Genomic DNA, 22,361 nt, shown 5'->3' on the forward strand with positions numbered 1-22,361 from the left:
GTTGGTAAAATGGTTAGTAGTACCGTGCTCTGAATGCGCCATGAAACTGGGGACCTGACCGTTCCTCACCTCGATCTGCTCCGCAGGCAAAAGCGTGGAATTGGGATGCTGAGGATGCTCTTTAGCAATAGTGAAATCAGAGTCAGCTTCTGCAAGGCAGAGGGAACACGCTTATATTCCTCAAAGTTTCTGCCTGTTGCTACCTTCGCAAGAAACTCCTTGAGCATTTGCTCAAGCTACCCTAAAACCGATTTCTTGAAATACCCCACATGCCAAACCCACCTAACACCGCCTTCAGGAGCCCGGCGTTAACCTCACCATCCATTTCACCCAATTTCCCTCCTCTCCGCAAACCGGAGGCGCCTCCCGCAACCAGGTGAGCCCCTTCAGACCCTCATTCCCAAAGCGGCCGCCCGCCAGAAGCCCAACGGAGCTGCGGCCGCCGCGTTCCCCCCCTGCCCGCCCCGTCCCTCCCCGCCGCCCGCCCGCCTCTCCCCCCGGGGCTGCGGAGCGGAGGGAGCCGCACGGCCCCGCATGTTAATGAGGCGGCAGCACGGGCAGCGGGAGAGCATTTAAAAGGGGACGAGCGGGGGGGAACGCGGCAGAGCTCGGGCAGCAGCACCGCCCGCAGCCGCTCCTTCCCACCTCGAGGACGGGAAAGCAAGACCGAACCCCGCTGCGTGCGCTCGGGTACCTGCCGGCTCGCCATGAAGCTCCTGACGGCAGCCTTGCTTCTGCTGTTCATTGCGATGTGCTTAGCCAGTGCGGAAGGTAAGAGGATTTTTGCCTATTCTCGTTTAAAGCTCTCTCCAGGGTGCGTTCCCCCCCCCCCCCCCACCGTATTTTCCTCCGAAAAGGACAGTTCCCTGCGTGTCACTACAAATAATAATATTGATTCCACAGCGCGAAGCAGCCTTGCGATTTTTGGGTTTTAAAAGGTAAAAGCAATAATACAAAGTCGCATCCTGCTAGCACACCCAGTGCCCCGGCTGCACCCCATGCCCTCGCTGTTGGGGGCACACCTCGAATCTCCCCCCCCCCCCCCCAAAACGAATGGCGATTCGCCCAGGGAAAACAGAGCCAAGTTTGAAGTGCACGAATCCCACTGCCTTTGCCAGGGTGCGTTTTCTGCTGAGCACAAAACCGGCGGCTAAAGAAACTCTCAGCTTTTGTCTGGCTGCGAATGCACCGCAGCATCCGTGAGAGAAAAAGGACTGAAAGTGCTCCAAACTGGGAGCGAGACACGAGCAAAATGAGAAAGGAGCTGCGAAGGGCATTTGTTTTTTTCAGTTTAACGTGAATTCCTACATTTCCATTTCCTCCTGCTCAATACAATTATATCCAATCCCAGCAGGTGCGCTTCACAAAGCTCTCCTATTTACCGAGCTTCAGAACTGCTCTAAAATACATTCTTGGGGGAAGCTGCTACCTGTGGCAAAGGAAACATCACTCTTTTTAAGCACAGCAGCAACACGAAATGCAGCTTTTCCCATCAGGGCTTGACGGAGCGGGCTGCAGCCTGCAGGCACACAGGGGGGGGGGGGGGGGGGGGGGGGGGGACGTTGGGCACACAGAGAGGGTGAGCAAATGCTTTTTCTTCCAGGTGTGAAGTGCAAGTGCTCGAGGAAAGGGCCGAAGATAAGATTCTCTAATGTACGGAAGCTGGAAATAAAACCGAGGTACCCATTTTGTGTGGAGGAGATGATTATGTAAGTTTCCCTTCATTTCTTTCTTTCCGTTTCACTGTCAGCTGAATTATATTGCTTTACACCATGAGATCGTTCTTTGCTCTTTGCTTTTATCATTCTCTGGCATGCCAGCTCCCGGGAAAAGTCACTTGCTGTCTCTGATGCAATAAATGTGTAGTTCTGATCAAAAACTCCGCTATCAGTTTTTGACACTGTTGTCTGCTCAAGGGATTATATGCAAAACAGGTAACAATAAAAGGAGAATAAGCTTGAGTGAAAACAGGGGCCAATACCACGGCAAGCCACTTGCTGTAAAATCCAGAACTATTCAAAGTTTTTTTGAGCAAAGTGAGAACAAGAGCAGGATTTGCTTCTGCACAGAGTTTCATCCCAACCAGAGTCCTCAGACCTCCACAGCCCCGTGTGCTGCATGGGATCACCCAGCACAGAACTCTTCTCTGAGCTGCACTGCCAGCCCTGAGCGATGCTGCTGGAAGCCTCAGAACGATGCACAGCAAAGCAAGGCAGCCACAGGGGTTGACAGCATCTCTAACGGAGCGGTTTTCTTCCTCCCCATTTTAAATGCAAGTGGTTTGAGGGGATTTTCTGCCCTGGTTTGGCTAACTTTCAATGCCCCAGGAAACCCCAGCCCATGGAGCTGGATAATGACCAAAGTAATGAGAAGACTGCAACAAGCTTGCCACCTACGACAGAGGAAAAAAGGGTCCTGAGTGCAACCACACACCCCAAAATGCTACAGATCACCCTGGTGCTTGCTCCTCAACCAAAGAAAGGACCTCAGCATCCTGCCCTGCACCGTAAGATCCCCAGGGCCCCATCCTGCCAGTCCCATTCTGCCCACCCTGCCTGCATGACTGTGGTAATGCCTCCAGAAACTGAGCCTACCCTGCAGAGATGCTGCCCAGGGCAAAGCTTTGTGGCACAGGATTGGAAATCTGCAACAGGCTTCTCCACATTGACACCAGCATCCCTGTGAGCAGCCAAGCCAAGCTTGGCAGCCTGCAGAGGGGAGAACACCACGTGTGGAATAGATTTCATTCATACAACTTCTCCATTTCCATCAGGAAACTGGGAAATCCTCAGTGCCTGGGTTGCTATCCCAGCAGAGAGCTATGCAAATGCAAAGCAATGCTATTTAAGCTCACAGAGCTGCAGCAGCTGCTGGGACAGAGCTGTCCCATCACTCTCCCATGCTCCTGGAGACACCCATGGGCCAGTAACATGCTGCCATCGCTGCCTTCCCAGCCACCCTGCTGCAGCCCGAACAAGTTCAAATTAATATTCAGAGCCAAGGGATCTGGGAGTCTCTGGCTGAGGCACAGAAGAGCTGAATTCCTGCAGCCCAGTGTTTGTTGCTGTGGTGATTGTTTAAAATGAGTTGATGAAGCTGCTTTCCCCTCCTGCTTTCCTCAAAAGCTCTTGTACCCTATACAGGCGAAACATGATAGAAATGAGGTCTGGAAGATTATGAGGGGTGTGGATGCAGTTTAGGAAGGAATGCATCTTTGGCCATAGACCCCTCAGCAGAGCAGTGGTGCAGGGTGAGAGCTGAACTGGGTCCTAGCCCTGGCTAAAGCCTATCTGGATTCATGGCACACCAAGTAGGAGGCACTTTCCCGCCTCTGGAAGAAAAAGAGAGGGAGGTTTAACACTTTGTCTGAAAGCAGCTGTCCCTTTTGTGCATCTCCAAGAGGGGAACATACCTGGTGCTTAACCCAGAGCTGGAGAAGTGAATATATCAGGGATGGTGTTGGCACAAGGAACCTCAGATACAGAGATGCCACCTGAGGGAGACCTCTGAAGGTCTAAGAGACCTGCAGCATCCATCCTGCTCAGCCTGTTCCTGCAGCACATCCAGACAGATCCTTAGTCAGGAACTCAGCTTCTACAGTCTCTCTTTCTAAGCACGTGCCACTAAATCCTGCCTGGCAGCATGCCTGCACCCCAAGGTGGCATTGCCCATCATTGCCCAGCGTTCCACACTGCTGCCACCCAGGGCTGTGCCCTCAGCACCAAGAACCACAGGGATGTCTCACAGACCTACGCTTGGCATCTAAGCAATGCATCTCAGCCAAGAAAAACCTCTGTTGTATGGTGCACCTCTCAGATGGACAACTAAGAGGTTGTCTGCCTCCTCTTCCTTGCACTGCAGGGTCAGAGTTGTCCTTCACTCACTGCTGCTTCTCAGAGGAGCTCCTTTCCTCCTGTGACATAGCTTGGCTATTTTCTGGAAATATCCAGTGTGCTCTGTCATAAGAGAAGCTCAAGCCAAGGTCTGGCATGGGTCAGTGCAAATGGTACAGCCAAGGAGATGGCTTCTGGATGGAGAAACTTCATGCCAACCTCAAGCTTTCTAAAACCTGCATGCTTTGTGCCTTCATTGAGCTTGGTTTCACCACCTCCCTCATGTACTGATGCCCAGGGACTGGCTGAGATGGCAGCAGTGATCCACAGGTTGAAGCAGTGACCCCTCCCCTTCCATCCTCTGCAGCCCAGAGACTCTACAAGGCAATCAGGTGTTCTTCTGTGTGTTGGGAAAGAGCTACCTGAGAATTACACCTTATTTTCTATGACTTCAGCTTACACCCAGTGGAGAGAAAGCACAGAAAGGAAGCAAGAATGAAGGTTCATTGAGCAGAAAGAAATTGAGCCCAGTGTACAACACTGAAATGGGAAACACAGCACGACTCTCAGCTGAACAGACAGCAGTAAGCAGTGTTTCACTGCCCACAGGGGGGTTCCTACTGCAGCAGAGGGTGTCCTGGGAAAGCCCACGAGGCATTCTGGTTGTGGCAGGAGATGCTCAGCTCCTTTCTGAACCAGTCCATGCCAGAATCTCATTATACACACATATTTCTGGTTTTCTGCTATTCGTCTATTCATGTTTCTAATAGCATTTGACTAATCCCATTATAATATCTTGGGTAAACTGGAAACCCTTTCCTTTTTGTGGATGGTATTTACAGAAAATGAAATAAAGCCAGTAAAAAAAAAAAACAAAAAAACACAACACTGTAGGGTTTCCTCAGTCACCAAATGAACAACAAAACCAAAAAACCACTTGGTGTTGAGCCCTGAGAAGCACAAACAGCCCACACCTCCAGAGAGCCACCCTCAGTGGAAGCAGTGCCAGAGCTCCCACATCACCTCAGCCGAGGCAGAGCCTCCAGGGCAACATCACTGAGCTCTCTGGGAAGAAACCTGGAGTGCCAGGCAGAGCTCTGCCTTGCAGCACGGCTCATCCTGGCACTGAGGGGACACCAAGGGAACGCTGCTGACACGGGCACACTGATGTGCTTGCGGTCAGGGGAGGTTGGAGGCCCAGCCCTGCTGGGCTCAGCAGGCACCCACCCATGTGCAAGCGTTTAAAACATCATTGAGTAAAGAGGAAAAGAAAAAAAATCCAGGTTTGATCTTTTTCCCTCCTATGCAACACTGTTAAGCCTAAGGGAACCATCTCCTCCTGCAAAGACCTAAGGCTGCCCAAATGAGCCTTAATTAAGCCAGCTATTAAACTCAAAAGGAAATACTAAACAGGCAGACAGAGCAAACCCACTGATCAAAACTAACGGTTACGTCTTCATCTGTTACAACTTAGTCTGGCTCTGTGGACAACGCGCTGAAGTGCACTGATTGATAACAGCTGAAGATCTGCTCCAACATTCTTCTAACTCAGATGGCTGCCATCAAACACAGCAGGAAACCCTCCTGCTGCCCCATCACTGCCTGGGCAAGCGCCCTGAGCAATTCAGGCAGTGCCCTGCAGGCAGAGCCATGGGCTGGGGCTGTCTGCAGTGCCCATAACTTGCATGCTTCCTTTGCAGCGTGACCCTGTGGACGAAAGTGAGAGGTGAGCAGCAGCACTGCCTGAACCCCAAACGCCAGAACACAGTGAGGCTGCTGAAGTGGTACCGAGTATGGAAAGAGAAGGGCAGGTAAGAGAATGGGCGCACACTGCCAGTGCTGCATCCAGCACAAGGGATGTGTTTCATTGCCAAAATTATAAGTAGAAACGGATGCTCATGATGCAATTTCTTTCCTGCCACATGCACTCCTTGCTTCTATTTTAGGATTAGGGTGTTATAACTATAAATAGTCATTATTTTCAGCTGAACTCTTTGTCAACTGATGATCTTGGCTGTTCACATGCACTCACCTCCTCGTTACAGCTAAAAAAGCCAAGATGAAAGGCCAAATTACTTCCATGCAATTGTAAGGAAAGCAGTCAGCAGAGCTGGGATTACTCTGCCCTACTTTACGCCACACACTTTAGCTGCAAAACTTCAAAACCTACAACTCTTAATGCCACAGGCCTTGGCCAGTTTTAACTAATGAATCATTCCCAGGGAATGCTAAGATGCACTGCTACCTTTCCCCTTACAAAGATCTATATAACCAATGGCAAGCCATCAGGTTTTGTTGGTTGCTTAGGTTTGTTTGTTGGCACAGCTCCTGCCTGCTGCTCAGGCTCCTCCACAGCCCAAACTAAGTGCAATAAGGAGATATTTCAGACACAAAGAGCCCAATTTATTTCAGCGACTTGCTCTAAGCAAACAACTGGTCAGTGCCCTTGGGGCCAGCTGTACCAAACCCACCGAGTTACACCAAAGGGAAAGGCAGGGAATATAAAGGCAAATAGCGCTAATGCAGATTCCTTCTCCAGAACAGCACTGCCCCTGCTCTATGTAAGACATTTTCACCCAAAGAGCTTGAGCACGTTAGAGTTTGCAGCAAACAAGGCTGCCAGGTTTGCTCCTCAGGGTGTAAGCTGGAAAACTAACAGAGCCTGGTATTATTCCAAAGATGACATACTGTTAACTTACTATCCATTCTAATACAGATGTACAACTATGATCTACCTCATGCTTGCATATAAGAGAGGGATTCTCCAGTGGTTAATGAATACTATTGGATGTGGATTTGCCCATCCTGCATGTCCCACTCATTGCAGCCAAGCACGTCAATAGCTTTCCAACTTACTTGAGCAGAGGCTAACACTTTGGCTTCCGGGTTTTAATTATTTGGAAGGGAGTTGTTTCCTTCATGGTTTAAATATTTTGCTCTCTGCTTTCCTCCTGGGCAGGGTTTATGAAGAATAGGAGGCGGCGGTATGAGGAATGGAGAGGACTCCCTTGGCTGGCGTAGGACTGGGCTCTGCAGAAGATTATTTCTCTCACAGACATAAGACAAATTCTATATTATTATAAAGCACTTTTTACCAAGGGTCAGTTTTTACATTTTATAGCCGTGTGCAAAAGGCTTCCAGATTTCACAAGCATCTGTTGCACTTCAGATTTCACACCTGCCTGCATCATATCGAGGTTGGGGGAAAAAAAACAACAACAACTCATGTTTGAGATTTTAAAGAGGTTTGGTTTTGTTGTTTCCTGCCTTTTTCTTTAATTGTTATTCATTCATACTTCACTATGATCGCAATTGAGCTTTATAAGCTCATTAGACAATGTTTGCAAAGTACTCTCCAGCTGCGTCCCTCAGCCCTTGGCAATGGGGAAGCCTCGGGGCTGTTGGTCACGTTGGCAGCCCCCAGTGAGGCAGTGCTGGGACAGAACAGGAGCTGGGTGAGGTGCCACCAACACGTGGTGGCTGTGGTGCAGAAGCGAGGTCCCTTGGCTCATCAGCAAAGGATTGCAAGCACCACTCACGTACCTCTTCCTTAACAGACCTGGGGTCTTGCTGCAAGGTGAAGTGTACCACCCTCCCATCTCATTTCCCTACTCTAGAGAGCATTTCTAGGTCTTTTTTTGTTACTAAGGACTTGTTTAATTTCTTTTCCTCCTCCACCTGAAGCTCTCACACAAGGTTTGTGGCTTCAGTACTCAGACATTTTCAGCTTCAAGACTATTGTGTATGATTTCCTAGATTTGTAGCAAAAAAAAGCCTTTAAAAGGCACCTTTTTATGAAAAATATGGTAGGGCAAACATATAAATACCTATGTTTTAGTCACAGTACAACATATTCATTATTTTGAATGTAATACTTCAATGTTAAGCAAAGCATTCCTCTTTTTAATGAAATAACAGAACTACCTTTTCATTTGTAAATATACTATAGGAAGTCTCCCTATACTATCTTTCTGTATAATGTACTGTACTGCTAAATTATCATATGCTATTTAAGTGTTTGAAATACTTAGAAGGTTGCATGCAGATTTCATATTTCTTTCTAAGACAAATGGGAAAAAGCAATAAAAATATATTTAAAAAAAAATCTGACCATTGCTCCCAGGTTTCCTTCAGGAACGCCAACCATTTCCAATCACTTATTTCAGTGGGCAGTTTTGCTGAGAGAAAAGCATTAAATCAGAGGCTGATGTAGAGTTGGGGAACTCAATAACAGCAGGGTTAGGAGAGTTGTTCTGCTGCTGCTTAATTCCCTTTTTTGTTTTAGGATCTGGGGTTTACCTAAATACTGAGAAATCCCACTACACAAAGAATGGCTGTGCCACCTCCTTATAGTAGAGTTATGTTAAATATAAACCAGCCACCCTGGGTGTATGTAAAATAATACAATACAGCTAGAAAATGCCTCAGCTAGATGGGGGAAGGCTGTAACCGAAGGGCTGTGAGCCTCCTCCTGTTGTCTCCTTGCAGTTTCAGCCCTTACCCAAAGGGACAGACCTTGTACCCAACACATCTCCCACCCCCCATGGGGCTCAATGCACAGCAGAGTGATATTCTCAAACCCTGAGGATCTGAAAAGAAAAGCAGCAGGTAGAACAGGAGAACGCAGAGGTTCTACGTGTGTTAAAGCCAGCCCTGCTCTGAGCAGCCCCATCTCCTACAGCATTATGCACACTGCCTGAGCCCAGCAAACCGTGTCATATCCAGGCAATGCCTGGCCTCAGCTCAAGGGATTTCTCCAGTTCAGACAGCAAATAAAGCACACATGTTTATTTACTGTGCTAACATTCCTTGCAGAGACAGAGAAAGGAAAGTTGACATCTCACAGCTCTATCTTGCACAAGGATGCAACAGCACCTTCCTAGTAAAATGCTTGGGGAAAACCCCAGGGTGCGTGAGAAATAAGAATAAAGCCTCCAGGGACAGCAACCACAAGGCAGCGCTTCAGGATGAGCTCTTACACTGAGGGCAAACCCAGACCCAGGGCTGTGCCAGCCATTTCCCAGCTCCCATTTTAGTGAAGGCAGCCATTCCGCCTTGAGGAGGCTCCATTTCAACACATCAACAGACTTCAAGAAACAGTTCACACCGATTTAACAGCCACCAGGCAATGAATCCTCCTGGAAAAGCATTGCTGCTGTTGCACAAGGAGTGGTTGGCACCACTGGAAACACTACGCACAGCTCTGGTTGCTCAAAATGCAGCACAGTGATTCACATTCACAGGACGGTCTGCGCAAGCAAACCTTACCCTGGGTTCATCTGCCAGACCAAAGCCACTGGGAAAAGCCAGACACATGAAGAAACCAGGTGTGCACACTGGAAATGCCCACTGGGTCTCTTCAGACTAAGGCATCTATGCTACAATGGTCAATATGTACCTGCATGCATCTCCCCACCTAGATTTGGCAGCAACCTCAAGGTCTACGCTTCTTTTCCCAGCAAGTTGCAAGGAGGAGCCCACTCCACTCCCCTTCCCCTGTTTAGAAACTACACATTTCTCCTTCGGGACTGAAAGTGAGGCCTCACCACAGGGATAAGGACCTCTCCAGCATCCCCACCTCTCCCTGCCCTCTGCCATGGGTATCACCTGTTCAAGAGCAGTTTTACCAGCTTTTATTTAAATAAATAAAAAGCACAAGGCTGAACCCAGCAGCTGCAGTGAGCTGACACAGTGTGGGGGGGACCTCTTCAGCAAGCACACTGCATGGGATTAGTAATATTATACAGATCCTTTCACCACTTGCCTTTCACTTGCTCATATACGGTCCAGGCCAGCAATGGACAAAAAGTTTATTAAGCAGCAGCAGTTGGATGTTGTGTGTGGGACACCACAGTCCCACTGCTGCCATGTCCCTGAGCTCCTAAATCAATTAAACATCAGGCTTGGCCCTCATGACCCACATTGGCAGAAACAGGAGCAATTGAGAATAAAACCAGCACCCTGTCCAGGGTCACTGTGCCTTGACATGCTGAGCAGCCTCTGCAATCCAGCATGATTCAGCAGGCTCTGCTATGAGCCCAGGCACTTCCAGAGCACGCTCCCCATCAAATCTAAAGAAACACAGTCGCACTTCCTGCTTTCCCCCCCCCTTACTTCTAAAGTCAGCTTTGAAAAATGAAGCATCAGATCCAGCTGTGCACAGCATCCAAAGACTTCACCGACTGCAATCCGCTCAGCACCTCTGGCAAGAGGCTGAATGCTTGTGGCTGAGTTTGGGTTCTGGATCCAGGGGGTTGGGCAGCCTATTTCACAAGTCTCAGCCACACTGACTTCATTTCAGAATGGCTTCCAGTTTCAGCACTCTGTAACATTTCCATTGAAGCACTCACGCTGGGATTTCTGCTCATTCTGTTTGCTCCCATCTGTCGGAGGTGTGTGAACACAAATGGAACTGTATCTGTTTCTGAGGATCTCTCTGCAGCTTTCACTGCCCTTGCCTGCTCTGTCAAACACTGTTATTCACCAGTTCCTTCCAACCCCAGACTGCTGGGAGCTGAGTGGCCCCTGGGAGGTGCTCAGTTTGCCCAGAAAAGGTACATCAGATATCCCTGTAACCAGAACATGGTTTAGTAGACACGGTGGTGATGTACTGACAGCTGGATTCTTCTTCTCTAATGGTCTCTTCCGACCTTAATGATTTTATTTCTCCCCTATGGTTGCCCCCTTGCCCATCATCCCAATTAGTGACACCCAACCATGCCTAAGCACCCTGCCCAGATGGCAGTGCCACAGCAGCTCTCAATTCACGAGAAGCACCAAAACGTTTAACATCCAGCACAAAACCCTACGTTGATTTTTGGATTCTCTTCCAGGCACCCTCACCCCTGTTAGCCTGCAGGACACGAGACAAAGCAGGACAGAATTCGGGGGGGAGGAGGGGGTGACCAGCAGCCACCACTTTCTGTCCTGAGCCAACAGTTCCAGTTCCCGTGCTGGAGGAAAGCAGGGCTGAAAGGACATCTAGTGGCAACTGAAATCCTCTCAGACAGCCCTAGGATACCTCCAAAGCCCCAGGGCTGCATGCAGGATAAATCAGCTCATTGCACTGCTGCTGATGGGAATGCTCTACAAAAATAAACTTGCATTTCCTTACCCGAGCACGGGAAGCCCCTAAAGCACAGAAAACACAGCTGTTCTGCTGTGTGGTGGATTTGGGGAACACTGCTCCTAGGACACTTACACACAGTTGTTAGCCTGCAAACTCAGGATGTGCACACTCAGGGCACAGTGGCCAAGAGGACACATGGCTGCCACCATGCCTGCAGAGCCACATCCATCCCACCTCACAGGGCACCCCAGACCTTCAGCACAAGGGGTCTCTGCCCCACACAGCCACATGCCAGCCTCATCCTCCTGCTGCTGACTCCCAGCCAGCCCCAGTCCCAGCCCAGCTGATGTTCTCCAGGTGTCATGCTTGGTTCGTATCCTTAGACCTGACTGCTGGACTTCCTAACAGGGACACGAAGTTAAAGATCACACATGCACACTATCATCCTGAATGCCTCAAGAAGATGACTTGCTCTCTCTTGCTGGGTATAAGCAGATCATCATCCAAACATCAAAAGAAAGCCAAGATCCCTGGAGGGAATGCTTTCCAGACATGCAACATGCACTATCATTTATCTTATGAAGCATAAGCAACATGTTGCATTTCTGATCCTTTTGCCAACCTCTGCAAAGCACTCATCTCCCCTTTGATTTTTCTCTCATCTTTTGCCTGTTTACATTATCAGCTCTTTGGGCAGAGGGCACCCAGCCCAACAGGAGCTGCTCCAAGTAGGCATGTAAGGCCTTGGGGGCAGGATGACATGATGTGATACAGGGTGACAGTCAGCCAAGGCCTGAGCAGTCATCACATCTGGGCTTCTGTTTTACTTCCCACTAAACAAAAAGGGTTGGCAAGGTCCTTCTGGAGGAGCTTCAGATCCTTTTCTCCCTTCCCAAAGGAAAAGAAGAAAAAAAAAAAGGAAAACTTCTGGCATTTGCTCAAGGCTAATAATTACAGGAATTAATTATGATTTATTCCCATCGTAAATCTTGGAGCAAAAAAAGGGTTTGGAGGCTTGCAAGATTTGCTGGATGACAGAAGCAAAACAGCTCTAATTGCCTTTCTTTGTTGTGTGTAATTAAGGATCCCGAAGCAACTGGTCCCTGCATCATTCCATGGTTAGAGACCTGCAAGGCAAAGCAGGGTTCTGTGCAGAGCCACCAATTGCAGCTCTGTTGGGTTACCAGGCACTGCGTGCTTCAGCTGAACACTCAGGGTCTCCCAGAAAAAAGCTTGAAAGGGAAAATAAATGCTACATAGGCTTAAAATAATAATAATAATAATAATAATAGAGACTTTGGCAATTTTGAGCTCACTTCTACTCCCAGAAGTATTTTGTCTTTGTCCCCCAGGAACGTTGCCCCATTACTGCCCATTCATTTCCATTACCTCCATCATGACACCATTTACATTTTTCCATGGCATTTACTTCAGCTTCCTCTCTAAGTCCTGAAGACTTAACACTGCTGCAAATACATTAGGAAAACTAATCCCACCTGGAGCTCCTTGACCCAGTAACTCCAACTGAGGCACCACCTTCTCCCCAGCAGGAACCAGTTGGCCAAACGTTGCCTCTCCAATATTCAACCTATGAGTGTTCCCTCTCCTTTTTTTCTACACAGGAGCAGAAAAAGTCTGCCAGGGAAATGAAGCTCTTCACTACAGTAATCAGCACCACGTGGTGACACCTGGCCTCAAGCAATGCCACCAGCCCATAGCAGACTGATTTCCCTTCCACCCAGGCTCTGCAGAGTTAATGGAGAGCAGGAGATTATCAGGCTCACCTGTGAATCAAAGGCACCTGGGACAAGAATTTAGAAAATAAAGGCTCATTGGATTTATCATGCCTGTGAAACTTCTAGCCTCTTAAATAAGGGGAAAGAATAGGATGTACAGAGAGGAAAACACAAAATGAGCATCAGTAGTGATGAGAGCAACAATATCTGTCCTCCAGTGTTTTGTATGGACCATGTGCTGATGTGACGGCCCCAGTCCCAACCCAAAAGCTCCTCCCAGTCCTAATGGCACCTGGGCACAACCACACCTGCTAAAAAGGTTCACTGCTTAAAGCCTTGATTACTTTCATGCAAACTGACAACCAGAGCTGTAGAGCAAGCTCAGGGATACAGAGTTGAAGCACAAATTGAAAGCTGTTGCTTTCCCATAGGAAAACATTTGTCCTGTTTTACCAGAGGCACAGCCTGTATCACGATGACCCAAAGAGCTGACCAATTGCTAACTGCTCTGCTATAAAGGCAATTACAGCATTACAGTCTACAGGAGAGAAGAGCTGGGCGTACAGCCCCAGGGGCTGGACAGGACCTTGAGCCCTGTAGCAACTTGCTGCAGTGACTCATCACTCATAAATAAGATGTAGAGCTGATAATGCTTTTTTTTTTTCTTCCCATCTGCCTCCCACCTTATCTTTTTTTTCCTTTTGGATAATCCTTTGTAGAATTCATTACATGCAACGATTCACTACAAGCAACAACAAGAACTTGGCTGAACCACACAGTAGATATCAAAGGGAAATTTTAAAACGCTCATAAAGTACCAGCAGTCATAAAACCTTCAACTTCTCGCATTTCGAAAATAAACTTAAAGGATTCTCCACACTTACCTGAAGCAGACAGCGGGGCTTTCGCCAGATCCACGGCGCACACAGCAGCGCTGCTGGAGGAGCGGCTGCTGGGTAGAGACTGACACCGTGTGGCTGTTTCTGGCCCTTACAAATCGGGAAGGTCGGGCTCTGCCCCTTTTCTAGGGGAGGTTGTGGGAGGGGTGCATAAATTAAGAGCTGAACTCTCAGCACCGGGTGCGCAACACGTGCGGTAGGGTTAGGGTAGGGTAGGGTAGGGTAGGGTAGGGTAGGGTAGGGTAGGGTGGGTAGGGTAGGGTAGGGTAGGGTAGATAGAAGGTTAACAAGGATAAATAACATTAAATGCATTTTTTTTTTAATCACACATCACTTATTTATTTTTAACTTAAAACACCTCGCTGGAATGGGGCCCATTTGCATACATGTTTAAAGCCCCACTACAAGTAACAAATAAATAAGTACATAAATAAAGTGATCTTGTGAATTATGTTTCCCTGCGATCTTGCAGTCTGGCTCCCTTCCTCGGTTTGCACAGCAGGGTGAGAGAGGTTCAGAGCCTTTCCTAGTTCTGACAGCTGCTTTGGAGGAGTTTGGCTGCACTGACTCCGAAGAAATTATCTCTAATTCCCAGCAGAATAAGTGGAAATAAGATCAAGTCCAGCAGTGCATTAAATCTGCTCTGAAAGAAGAATCAATCCTGCGGGCTTACATCCAAGAGGGGTAAAACCGAGGGAAGTCTACAGTCTCCAGAAGTACATTCACTTAACAATTAGCAATTGTACTTATTTTGCAATTTTCTGTGAGCATAGAATTTATTGCAATTTAATACACACTTTCATTGTAAAAGAACACAGCATCCCTGCAGCAGAGGCTCAACGGAAATACATCAGCCAAGCTCGTCTCCCCTCATTAGCCAAGGGCTGTGCAAGTGCATGCAGCCCCTGGAAGAAAAACTCACCTGAGACATTTCCTTTCCCTTGACCATATTCCTACCCCATCTTTCTAACTCCTCACTGTTGTAATTAAACATGAAGGGTTTGTTTTTTTTTTTTTTTAAGGGATTTTTTTATTATTATTTTATTTTAATATATACCCGGAGTTGTTATTAGTGAAAGAAATCCAGCTGTCAGTGATGGAGAGCAGCACTGAGCCCCCCCAGCTCTCTGCAGCTCCTCAGCCTGACAGTGGGAGGATTCAAGCAAGAGTTGAGGACGGTTAAAACTGTATTTTTGTCCCTGAAGAATGGGGACATAAAAAGATACAGCATATCTAGTGCTAAGGTAATGGACTGCAAAGCAGTCCAGTTAAATGGGTAGCCACAGGCCATTTAAGTCAGTGCAAAGCACTTCTTCAAATTCCAGAAAGCAGAGCAACCCTACAGGTTATTTAACATTTGCTTTTGGCTAGGATGAATTAATTGTATTTATTTTTATAAGCAATAAGGCATTCTTTGAGTGTAGTGTACACATGTTCACTCACGTGCCTGTGTGTGGATGCACACGCATGGGGCTGCTCCCCAGCCTGGCCCTGGGAGGAAGCAAGGCAATGCTTTGGCGAGTGCAGCCCTTGTACAGACAATGCCAGGGAAGGGATTATACAGGGATTAACATCTTAAACCCCCTCACCAGACCTTCCAACCCGAAGATCCTCTGGCCAGCAATCGTCCCGCTGTCTCTGGGACTGGTTACATCCCCAGATTCAAACCTGAGTTCCAGGTGAAGTGGATGAGAGCTGCCTCATCCCCCCCCCCCCCCCCACCCCCCCCCCCCCCCCCCCCCCGCCCCCCCCCCCCCCATCCCAAATCCTCAGCTTTGGGGTTTTCTCCTTTTCTTTCAGCCATTCTCTCCATTTCTCCCACCGTGACCCCACGAGTGCTTTTCTTGTCGCCTGCCTTCTCCTAATTCCGGGTAATTTATCCCGTATTAAAATTCCCTTAAGGAAGAAAGACCCAGAACCCAACACCTGCTATGCAAATGGCAGCAAATCCCCCAGCCCCACAGCGGGCAGCGCGGACCCGTGGCTGCTGGTGGTCCCAGAGCTCCCTGGCCAGCCCTGCAAACCCAGCCCAGAACTGGGGGGCCTGAAACACCCCCAAGAGCTCAAGTGTGGATGCATCAAATTATTGCTTGTTATATTTTCATATATATAAAAACTGTTATATTGCTTGAGGTCTTCACCAGTATCTTTGATGTAACAGGAAAGGGGAGAGGAGAGGAGAGGAGAGGAGGAAAGAAATAGGAAGGAAGGAAGGAAGGAAGGAAGGAAGGAAGGAAGGAAGGAAGGAAGGAAGGAAGGAAGGAAGGAAGGAAGGAAGGAAGGAAGGAAGGAAGGAAGGAAGGAAGGAAGGAAGGAAGGAAGGAAGGAAGGAAGGAAGGAAGGAAGGAAGGAAGGAAGGAAGGAAGGAAGGGTATAAAGAAAAGCTGCTCCTGAACAGAATGATTGATATGAAAATTATAAAAGGAAACTGCACATAACTTTCTGCTTTGCACATTTGCACTGCAGTCAATGAATTTCATCCCTCTCTTTTCGGATAAATGTTCAGGCTCCAATCGACAAAACACAAATCAACAGAAGGGGGAATTGTGGGCGGGAGAAGGTGGATAGAAGAGAAAAAAAAGAGAGAGAAGAAAGACTTCTCACACAATACGGTGGGGGAAAAGGGTTCATTTCTTGGAGTGACATCCTAATCGCGTTTCTCCCAGCAGACGGGGAGGCTGGGAAGGGCTGGAGCAGCGCGACCAGCAGTGCGACCCAGTGGCGGGGCTGCTTCGGTACATGGCCTGGATTGGGCTGTGGGAGCCTTAGGGACGTTCTGGGTGCTGCCCAGCTCTTGGGGTGCCCATGAGGACAGCAGGGATGGCATCACCACAGTGCCCCTCCAGCCCCAAGCTTTATTCCTATCTCCCTTTAAGGTTGAGAGTCTATTTCCCAGCGCCGAGCGCTTGACGGACGTTGGGGCTATTATTTGGGGAGATGGATTGTTTGGCTGAAGGTGCATTGTTTGGGCTCCTCATAAAAGAAACAAGTTAAACGCTGCAGCTACCACACACAAAAATGATTCCTTCTGGCCGTAAAACCAGTGGGACAAGGAAGTGGCTGCAGGAGTCGAACATAATTGATGCTCGGAACGATGTTATAAATAATCCGTGCATGGTCCTCTCCCATGTGCCTCAAAACCACAGAAAGTGACGCTTTTTTTTTCTTTCTTTCTTTCTTTCTTTCTTTTTTTTTTTCTTTATCTCCCCTTGAATTCAGGAGCATAATACCCCGCGAGCACCAATAATTGATGTATGTTATAATTCTTCATTACCCTATCGGTAGTCTGGGAAAATTAGAAGAAAAGAAAATGCCAGAAAGTTATGGTAAAACTTAAGATGCGACAGAAGTAGCTTTCTTTGCTCATGCTGTGAGTGTTTGAATAAGAAGAATGTCCCTGCACTGTAACAAGCTAAAAGAATGAGGAAGACAAAGGATTTCACGAAAAAGGTTTAGATAGAAGACAAGGCAAGTGAAACTGAAAGGAAGGGAAAAAAAACCATTTACAATGGAACAATGCGTGTACTAATCGCTTTGATATATTATACAAACCCAAAGACCCAAAACATTGTGTAATTATTTATAAATGACTTCTCCACTCCTGTGTATAATACCGAAGAAAGAATAAAACTGCAGGCTACTCTCTAAACTATTTCTAAATAGACCTAGCTCAAAAGGAAGCAGAAGTGTTTGAAAAAAAAATAATTAATGGTTGATTTTATGGTTGTCTCATTAAAACATTTTAATTACAACAAACAAAATACATTTGTGCTCGCAGGGAACAATCGCTTACCTACTCCCCCCACCTTCAAAAAAAAAAGAAAGTAAAGAAAAGAAAAAGGAAGAAAGAAAAAGTTGTATCACATGTTTAAAACCTGAAAATAAAACATCCCCATTATTTTCACACAGCTTCCAGAATGGACTGAGCCCCTTGTGCATCATTCCAGAGCAGAACCCAACACCCAGCCATGCCCTCAGCAAACATCCTGAGCCCCTGGGCTGCTATGGGTGGGTAAGGGATGGGCCAGCTCCTTCCTAAAGAGCTGCAGGATCCCACCTGGGAGAGCTGGAGGGGTAAGCAGTGCCTCCCTGCAGGCTGTGAGCTCCGACTATCGGGTGGGTTTATCTCCAACACTGAGCCAGTATCTCTGCAGCTATTGGGTGAGTATCTCCTCAGCATTGGGCAGGAATCTCTCCAGTGTTGGGTGGCTATCTCTCCTACACTGAGTGTGTATCTCTCCAGCATTGGGCTTGCAGTGCAGACATTGCAGGTGAGAGGCAGTGCGACCTTCTCCTCGCTCCTGCAAGTTGAGATTTGTGCTCCCAAGGTGTTGGTTCAGCCACCAGCCATGTTGTACCCCCAAATTCACATTGAGCACTTTCTGTAGGCAGCTCTGACTTCCTGCTCCGGTCGCACTCTCAAATAAGCACAAAAGCAGTGTTTTCCTGGTTGATATGCTGCTTTGATGCTCCTCTCAACATCATTTTAGGCCCCAAGTGCTGACATAACAGCACTTAGTTTGGTGAGTTATTGCATCTATGTGCCTCCTAAACCTAAACAAATGACAATAAAGTTAAAATAAACAATTTTTTTAAAGCACCTCTAATGTGTCAAAGACATCTTCCAACCATGGGAGCAGCTTTACTGTGAGCCAGGCAATTCTCTGCTTGGGATGGAGCAGCACTAACACCGCTCTAACCATCACAGTCCATGCTGGAATGCAAGGCTGACTTCTGGCACTGAGACCCGTTCAGCTTCACCAGGCACAGCTGGCACCAAAGCATGGGCTGCCCAGCCATGTCCATGCTGGAAATGCTGCATTTGAAGAGCAGAGCTGAGTACTGCTGCACTCAGGAGCCTTTCCTTCACTTTCCCAAATTCCACATCTTTCCAGAGTCCAGGCACAAACAAGAGCCAACACAGCCCATGCCACCCAGCACCAGGGCCTCATGCTTGAGGCCATCCATCTCCAGATGAATGCAGTGTATGGGGATGGGTCCACAACACTTCTGATCCAGCTCTATTTCACACTCAAAAATACCTCTTCCAGCTTTTCAAGAGCAAAGTGTCCCAAAACAAATGGATGATGTATTTCTGGTTATCTTCCTTGGAGCTCTAACAATGAACCTAACAGCATCGACAAGCCTGTTTGAGACTAGCTGCCCTCTTGTCAAGGCAGAGGAGATCTTGTCAAAGAATAACCCTCACTATCTGGGCATGAGCAAGATGCTGGGAACACACACCGTGGTCTGCAAAATCCAAGGTCCTGCTTCATTTGGGGATTTTTTCCTTCCCCAACCTCAGAAAACTTGGGGAAAGTTTGGCAGCCGACGTCCCCAGGAGCAGGCACATAAGGTGTAGGGGCCATTATCTGCATTGGCTGAATAATTTATCTGCAAAATTAGTGGACTGGCCGCATAGAACGGGTTGAATTATTCATCGGGAATAAATTATCCGAGATATTTAGCACTTCTTTCTGTTTGCGAAGGCTTCCTGAAACAATTCTGGTTCTGTGAATGCATTCGTTATTCATAAGTAGGCAGTGAATAGATTATGCAAACAAATTTCAGCCTATGGGTTGTTTGTGAAACATTCACTGCAGCTCGAGCTATTCATGGCTGTGACTGATCACGGAGACACATGGTGCTCTCTCCCCTCCTTGATTGGAGCACAAACTTTTAAAACAAGAGAATAACAAATGACAAACTGCAAATGATGGATAAGGACTGATGAATAATGCGCTTTCACTGCAAAACGCTCAGACGAGTGATGGGTCGTGCCAAAGTCTGTGAAACTCTGGGGAATCATAAACATTTTAATGAATAAACTATTGACTGCTCAAAGACACCTAAACAAAAGACAATAAAAGTGTTGCAGGCAGCACCGGAGTTTATATCTCTGTGTGCAAAGTGCACATTAGCTAAAGTTGAAGTTTTTGGCCATATGTTTCCATAACCTTTAGTTTTGAGCCCCTTTGACTTTCCCCTGCTTTGCAGTGAAGCTTGCTGCCTGCTGACCCCACTAAGCCATCACTGTGGGACATGAGTGGCTCAATGAAGTGGAGCTACTTAGTGCAGGGAGTCATTTAGGTGTGCATGGGCCCTAAAACCATCGGCCTGATTGCAGGTCTGGTGATGGAGAGGGCTCCCAAAGAACAGCCAGGCCTGGTTCTCTGCTGTTATATTGCACATTTCAGGTCTGTATACCCATAAAATGTTACAAAGCGCCAAGCTCAGCCACTAGAAAACTATTTCTGTTTTGAAGCTCGTTAATATTCATCACCCAGGGACTCGCGGATTGCTCACTTCTGCAAGGGATCCTTTTAGCACAGAGCAGATTGTTGGTGGCCGTGAAGTCAAAATGCTGAGATAAAGACTTACGCTGTCAGTTCTCCCTGTTCACCAAAGGAGAAAATCACAGGGGAGGGAAGGAAGCTACATTTTACATACGGGCAAATTAAATAAGCCTGAGTTTGGGCACAGAAGCCTAAAAAATGACTGCTGATGGGTGATGAAACTGAAAACCATCCAAGGATCGGAGTACCTGAGTGCTGACGATGGGGCAGTGCTGATCCATGGGATGCACTGTGCCAGATGTCAGAGCTGGGGAACACATTGGCTGCTTCCTCAGCAGTGTCCGAGGTGGGGATCCGTGGGCACTTCGTGGGGATTAGCAGCAATTATGTGCTGTTTTCAATGGGAGCAGCACGGCTCTTCTCGGTTGGTTGTTTGCATCCGTAGACAAAGAGTTGTCAGAGTTGTCTGTACACCGACAAACGCTGAATTTTATAATGGCTTAGGTTGGAAGGGACCTTAAACACCATCGGGCTCCAAGATGAGCGTCGTTGGGAATTTTTAACTCGCTGAGCACCTGCAAAAACCTTTTCAAAGTGAAACACGCAAAAGGCAAAGTGCCCGTAGGTATTTGGAGACGTAAGAGGGAAAAGAACTGCTTTGAATGATTCCTCAGAGTATTTATTGAAGTTAAACATGAGTTACACCTTTCCAATTGCGGGATATTTTCACTTTGATAGAGGCGTGTACTACAGGGTGCAAGGAAAACCCCGAGAAGCGCTCAGTCGGGATGTGGATGGAAAAAGTAATAATCGGAGCTCACGGAGCTCATCCTGCGGCAGCTCGACTCACCCCTTCCTTGCCAACCCCTTCTCACCGCGATTCCAACCTCCACAGGCGAAGGGCCAGAGCCCGAGGAGGGGGGCGAGGGGGAAAGCGGTGAGATCGGACGGCTGACCCCGCCACCCCCCCCGCGTGCCCCCCGCCCGCTTTGTCCGGCCGCCCTCGGGGGACAAAAGCCCGAGATGCGTGTGTGTGAGTGTGTGTGTGTGTGTGTGTGTGTGTGTGTGTGTGTGTGTGTGTGTGTGTGCGGGGGGGGGTTGGTGCGCGGCAGATGCGCGGCTGCCCGCGGTAATTGCGGGCACGCTCCGGAGGGCGCGGCGCACGGGGCCGACCTGCCGCCTCGGCGCGGCCCCGCGGGGCGGCCACGGGGCCATTGTCCGCCCGCCGCTATAAGTACGGGCTGCCGCGCCGTCGTGTGCCAAAGCCGCCGCTCACACGAGCGGATCGCTGCCCGCAGCACTTCAAAGACAACAGCGGTCGCGTGTCCCCCCCCGCTCCCCCCCCCGCCCCGCCTTTCGCCGGCGAGCCCTTTTTTTTTTTTTTTTCCTTCCCCTCTCTCTCCCATTTGTTTTTTTTCCCTTCTCCTCGCGGAGCCGCGGCCGCTTTGCCTTCCCTTACAGCGAGGAGCTCCGCTCTCTCCTCTATTTATTTCGAAACCGTTATTGCTTAACCGCAGCCCCGGGAGTGCCTTTCCATGTGAGTACGGGGGACGCAGGCACCTGCGCGGCGGTGCGGCCGCTCCAAGCGCTCCCACCCTCCCTCCGTACCTCCTTGGGGTGACTTGCGGAGATGTTTTTTCCCTCCCTTTCCCACTCCTCTCAGCACCTTCTCCCCGCTCCCCCTGCCGCCCACTGACGGCTCCGGCTTCTCTCCCGCAGGATGCCCGCGGAGGCGGCGAGCAGCGGCGGCGTTTCGGAGCCGCCCGGAACCCCGCGGGAGCGGCGGAGGAGACGCGGCCGGGCGCGGGCGAGGACCGAAGCTTTGCTTCACACCCTCAAACGGAGCCGTCGGGTGAAAGCCAACGATCGGGAGCGGAACCGCATGCATCACCTCAACGCCGCGCTGGATGAACTCCGCAGCGTCTTGCCGACCTTCCCCGACGACACCAAACTCACCAAAATCGAAACCCTGCGCTTCGCTTACAATTACATCTGGGCCCTCTCCGAGACCCTCCGTTTGGCCGAGCAGTGCCTCCCTCCTCCTCCCGCCTTTCGCGGGCCCCCCGCGCCCCCCAGCCCCGGCAGCGACGCCGGTTCGTGGCTGTCCAGCGGTTCCCCGGCCGCCCCTTCTCTCTGCGCCTCCGCCTCCGGTCCCAGCAGCCCGGCCACCTCCGAGGACTGCGGCTACGTCCCCTCGGACGCCCTACGAGCCTTCCGCGGGCTGCCCCCCGCCGCCCCGGGCGCTCCCTGCCGCTAGCCGAGCCCGTGCGTGTCTCCGTTCTCCCCCCCCCCCCCCCTCCGTATCCCGTTGCACTTTTCAGCCCCTCCCGTCCCCCAACCCCTCTCTCCGGGGTGCCCTTTCCCTTCGCCCCTCCGCCTCGTTTTCCATACGACTTGGAAAACCCGGCAAAGAAAAGCGACAGATTTGCTGCCGCAGACGAGGTGAAAAGTCAATTTTACAATTTGTAGCTCTCCGGCGAAGAAAAACGAGCATGAAAATTTGGTTTGAACGCCCTGACAATACGATG

General features: G+C 49.1%; 2 protein-coding genes across 2 annotated transcripts; both read left to right on the top strand.

Moving 5' to 3' along the window:
• The first annotated feature begins 513 nt into the window (after positions 1-513).
• CXCL14 (C-X-C motif chemokine ligand 14) lies at positions 514-7,931 on the top strand. Its single transcript, XM_048960738.1, has 4 exons — positions 514-771; positions 1,604-1,709; positions 5,534-5,644; positions 6,793-7,931. The coding sequence occupies exons 1-4, from the start codon at positions 708-710 to the stop codon at positions 6,806-6,808; spliced, it is 297 nt and encodes a 98-aa protein (XP_048816695.1). The 5' UTR covers positions 514-707; the 3' UTR covers positions 6,809-7,931.
• A 13,337-nt stretch (positions 7,932-21,268) lies between these two features.
• On the top strand, positions 21,269-22,090 carry NEUROG1 (neurogenin 1). The gene is made up of 2 exons (XM_048960736.1): positions 21,269-21,370; positions 21,553-22,090. Coding segments are annotated over exons 1-2 (540 nt in total). The 5' UTR covers positions 21,269-21,368.
• Positions 22,091-22,361: the final 271 nt, after the last annotated feature.

This window comes from Lagopus muta, chromosome 14 (assembly GCF_023343835.1).
Source record: "Lagopus muta isolate bLagMut1 chromosome 14, bLagMut1 primary, whole genome shotgun sequence".
Classification (NCBI taxonomy): domain Eukaryota; kingdom Metazoa; phylum Chordata; class Aves; order Galliformes; family Phasianidae; genus Lagopus; species Lagopus muta.

Bases quoted from the DNA above. Each gene is read 5' to 3' on its own strand.
- CXCL14 (XM_048960738.1), top strand. From the start codon at position 708: ATGAAGCTCCTGACGGCAGCCTTGCTTCTGCTGTTCATTGCGATGTGC. The intron at 772-1,603 runs GTAAGAGGATTT...TTTTTCTTCCAG, and splicing joins GTGCTTAGCCAGTGCGGAAG to GTGTGAAGTGCAAGTGCTCG. The intron at 1,710-5,533 runs GTAAGTTTCCCT...CTTCCTTTGCAG, and splicing joins TGTGTGGAGGAGATGATTAT to CGTGACCCTGTGGACGAAAG.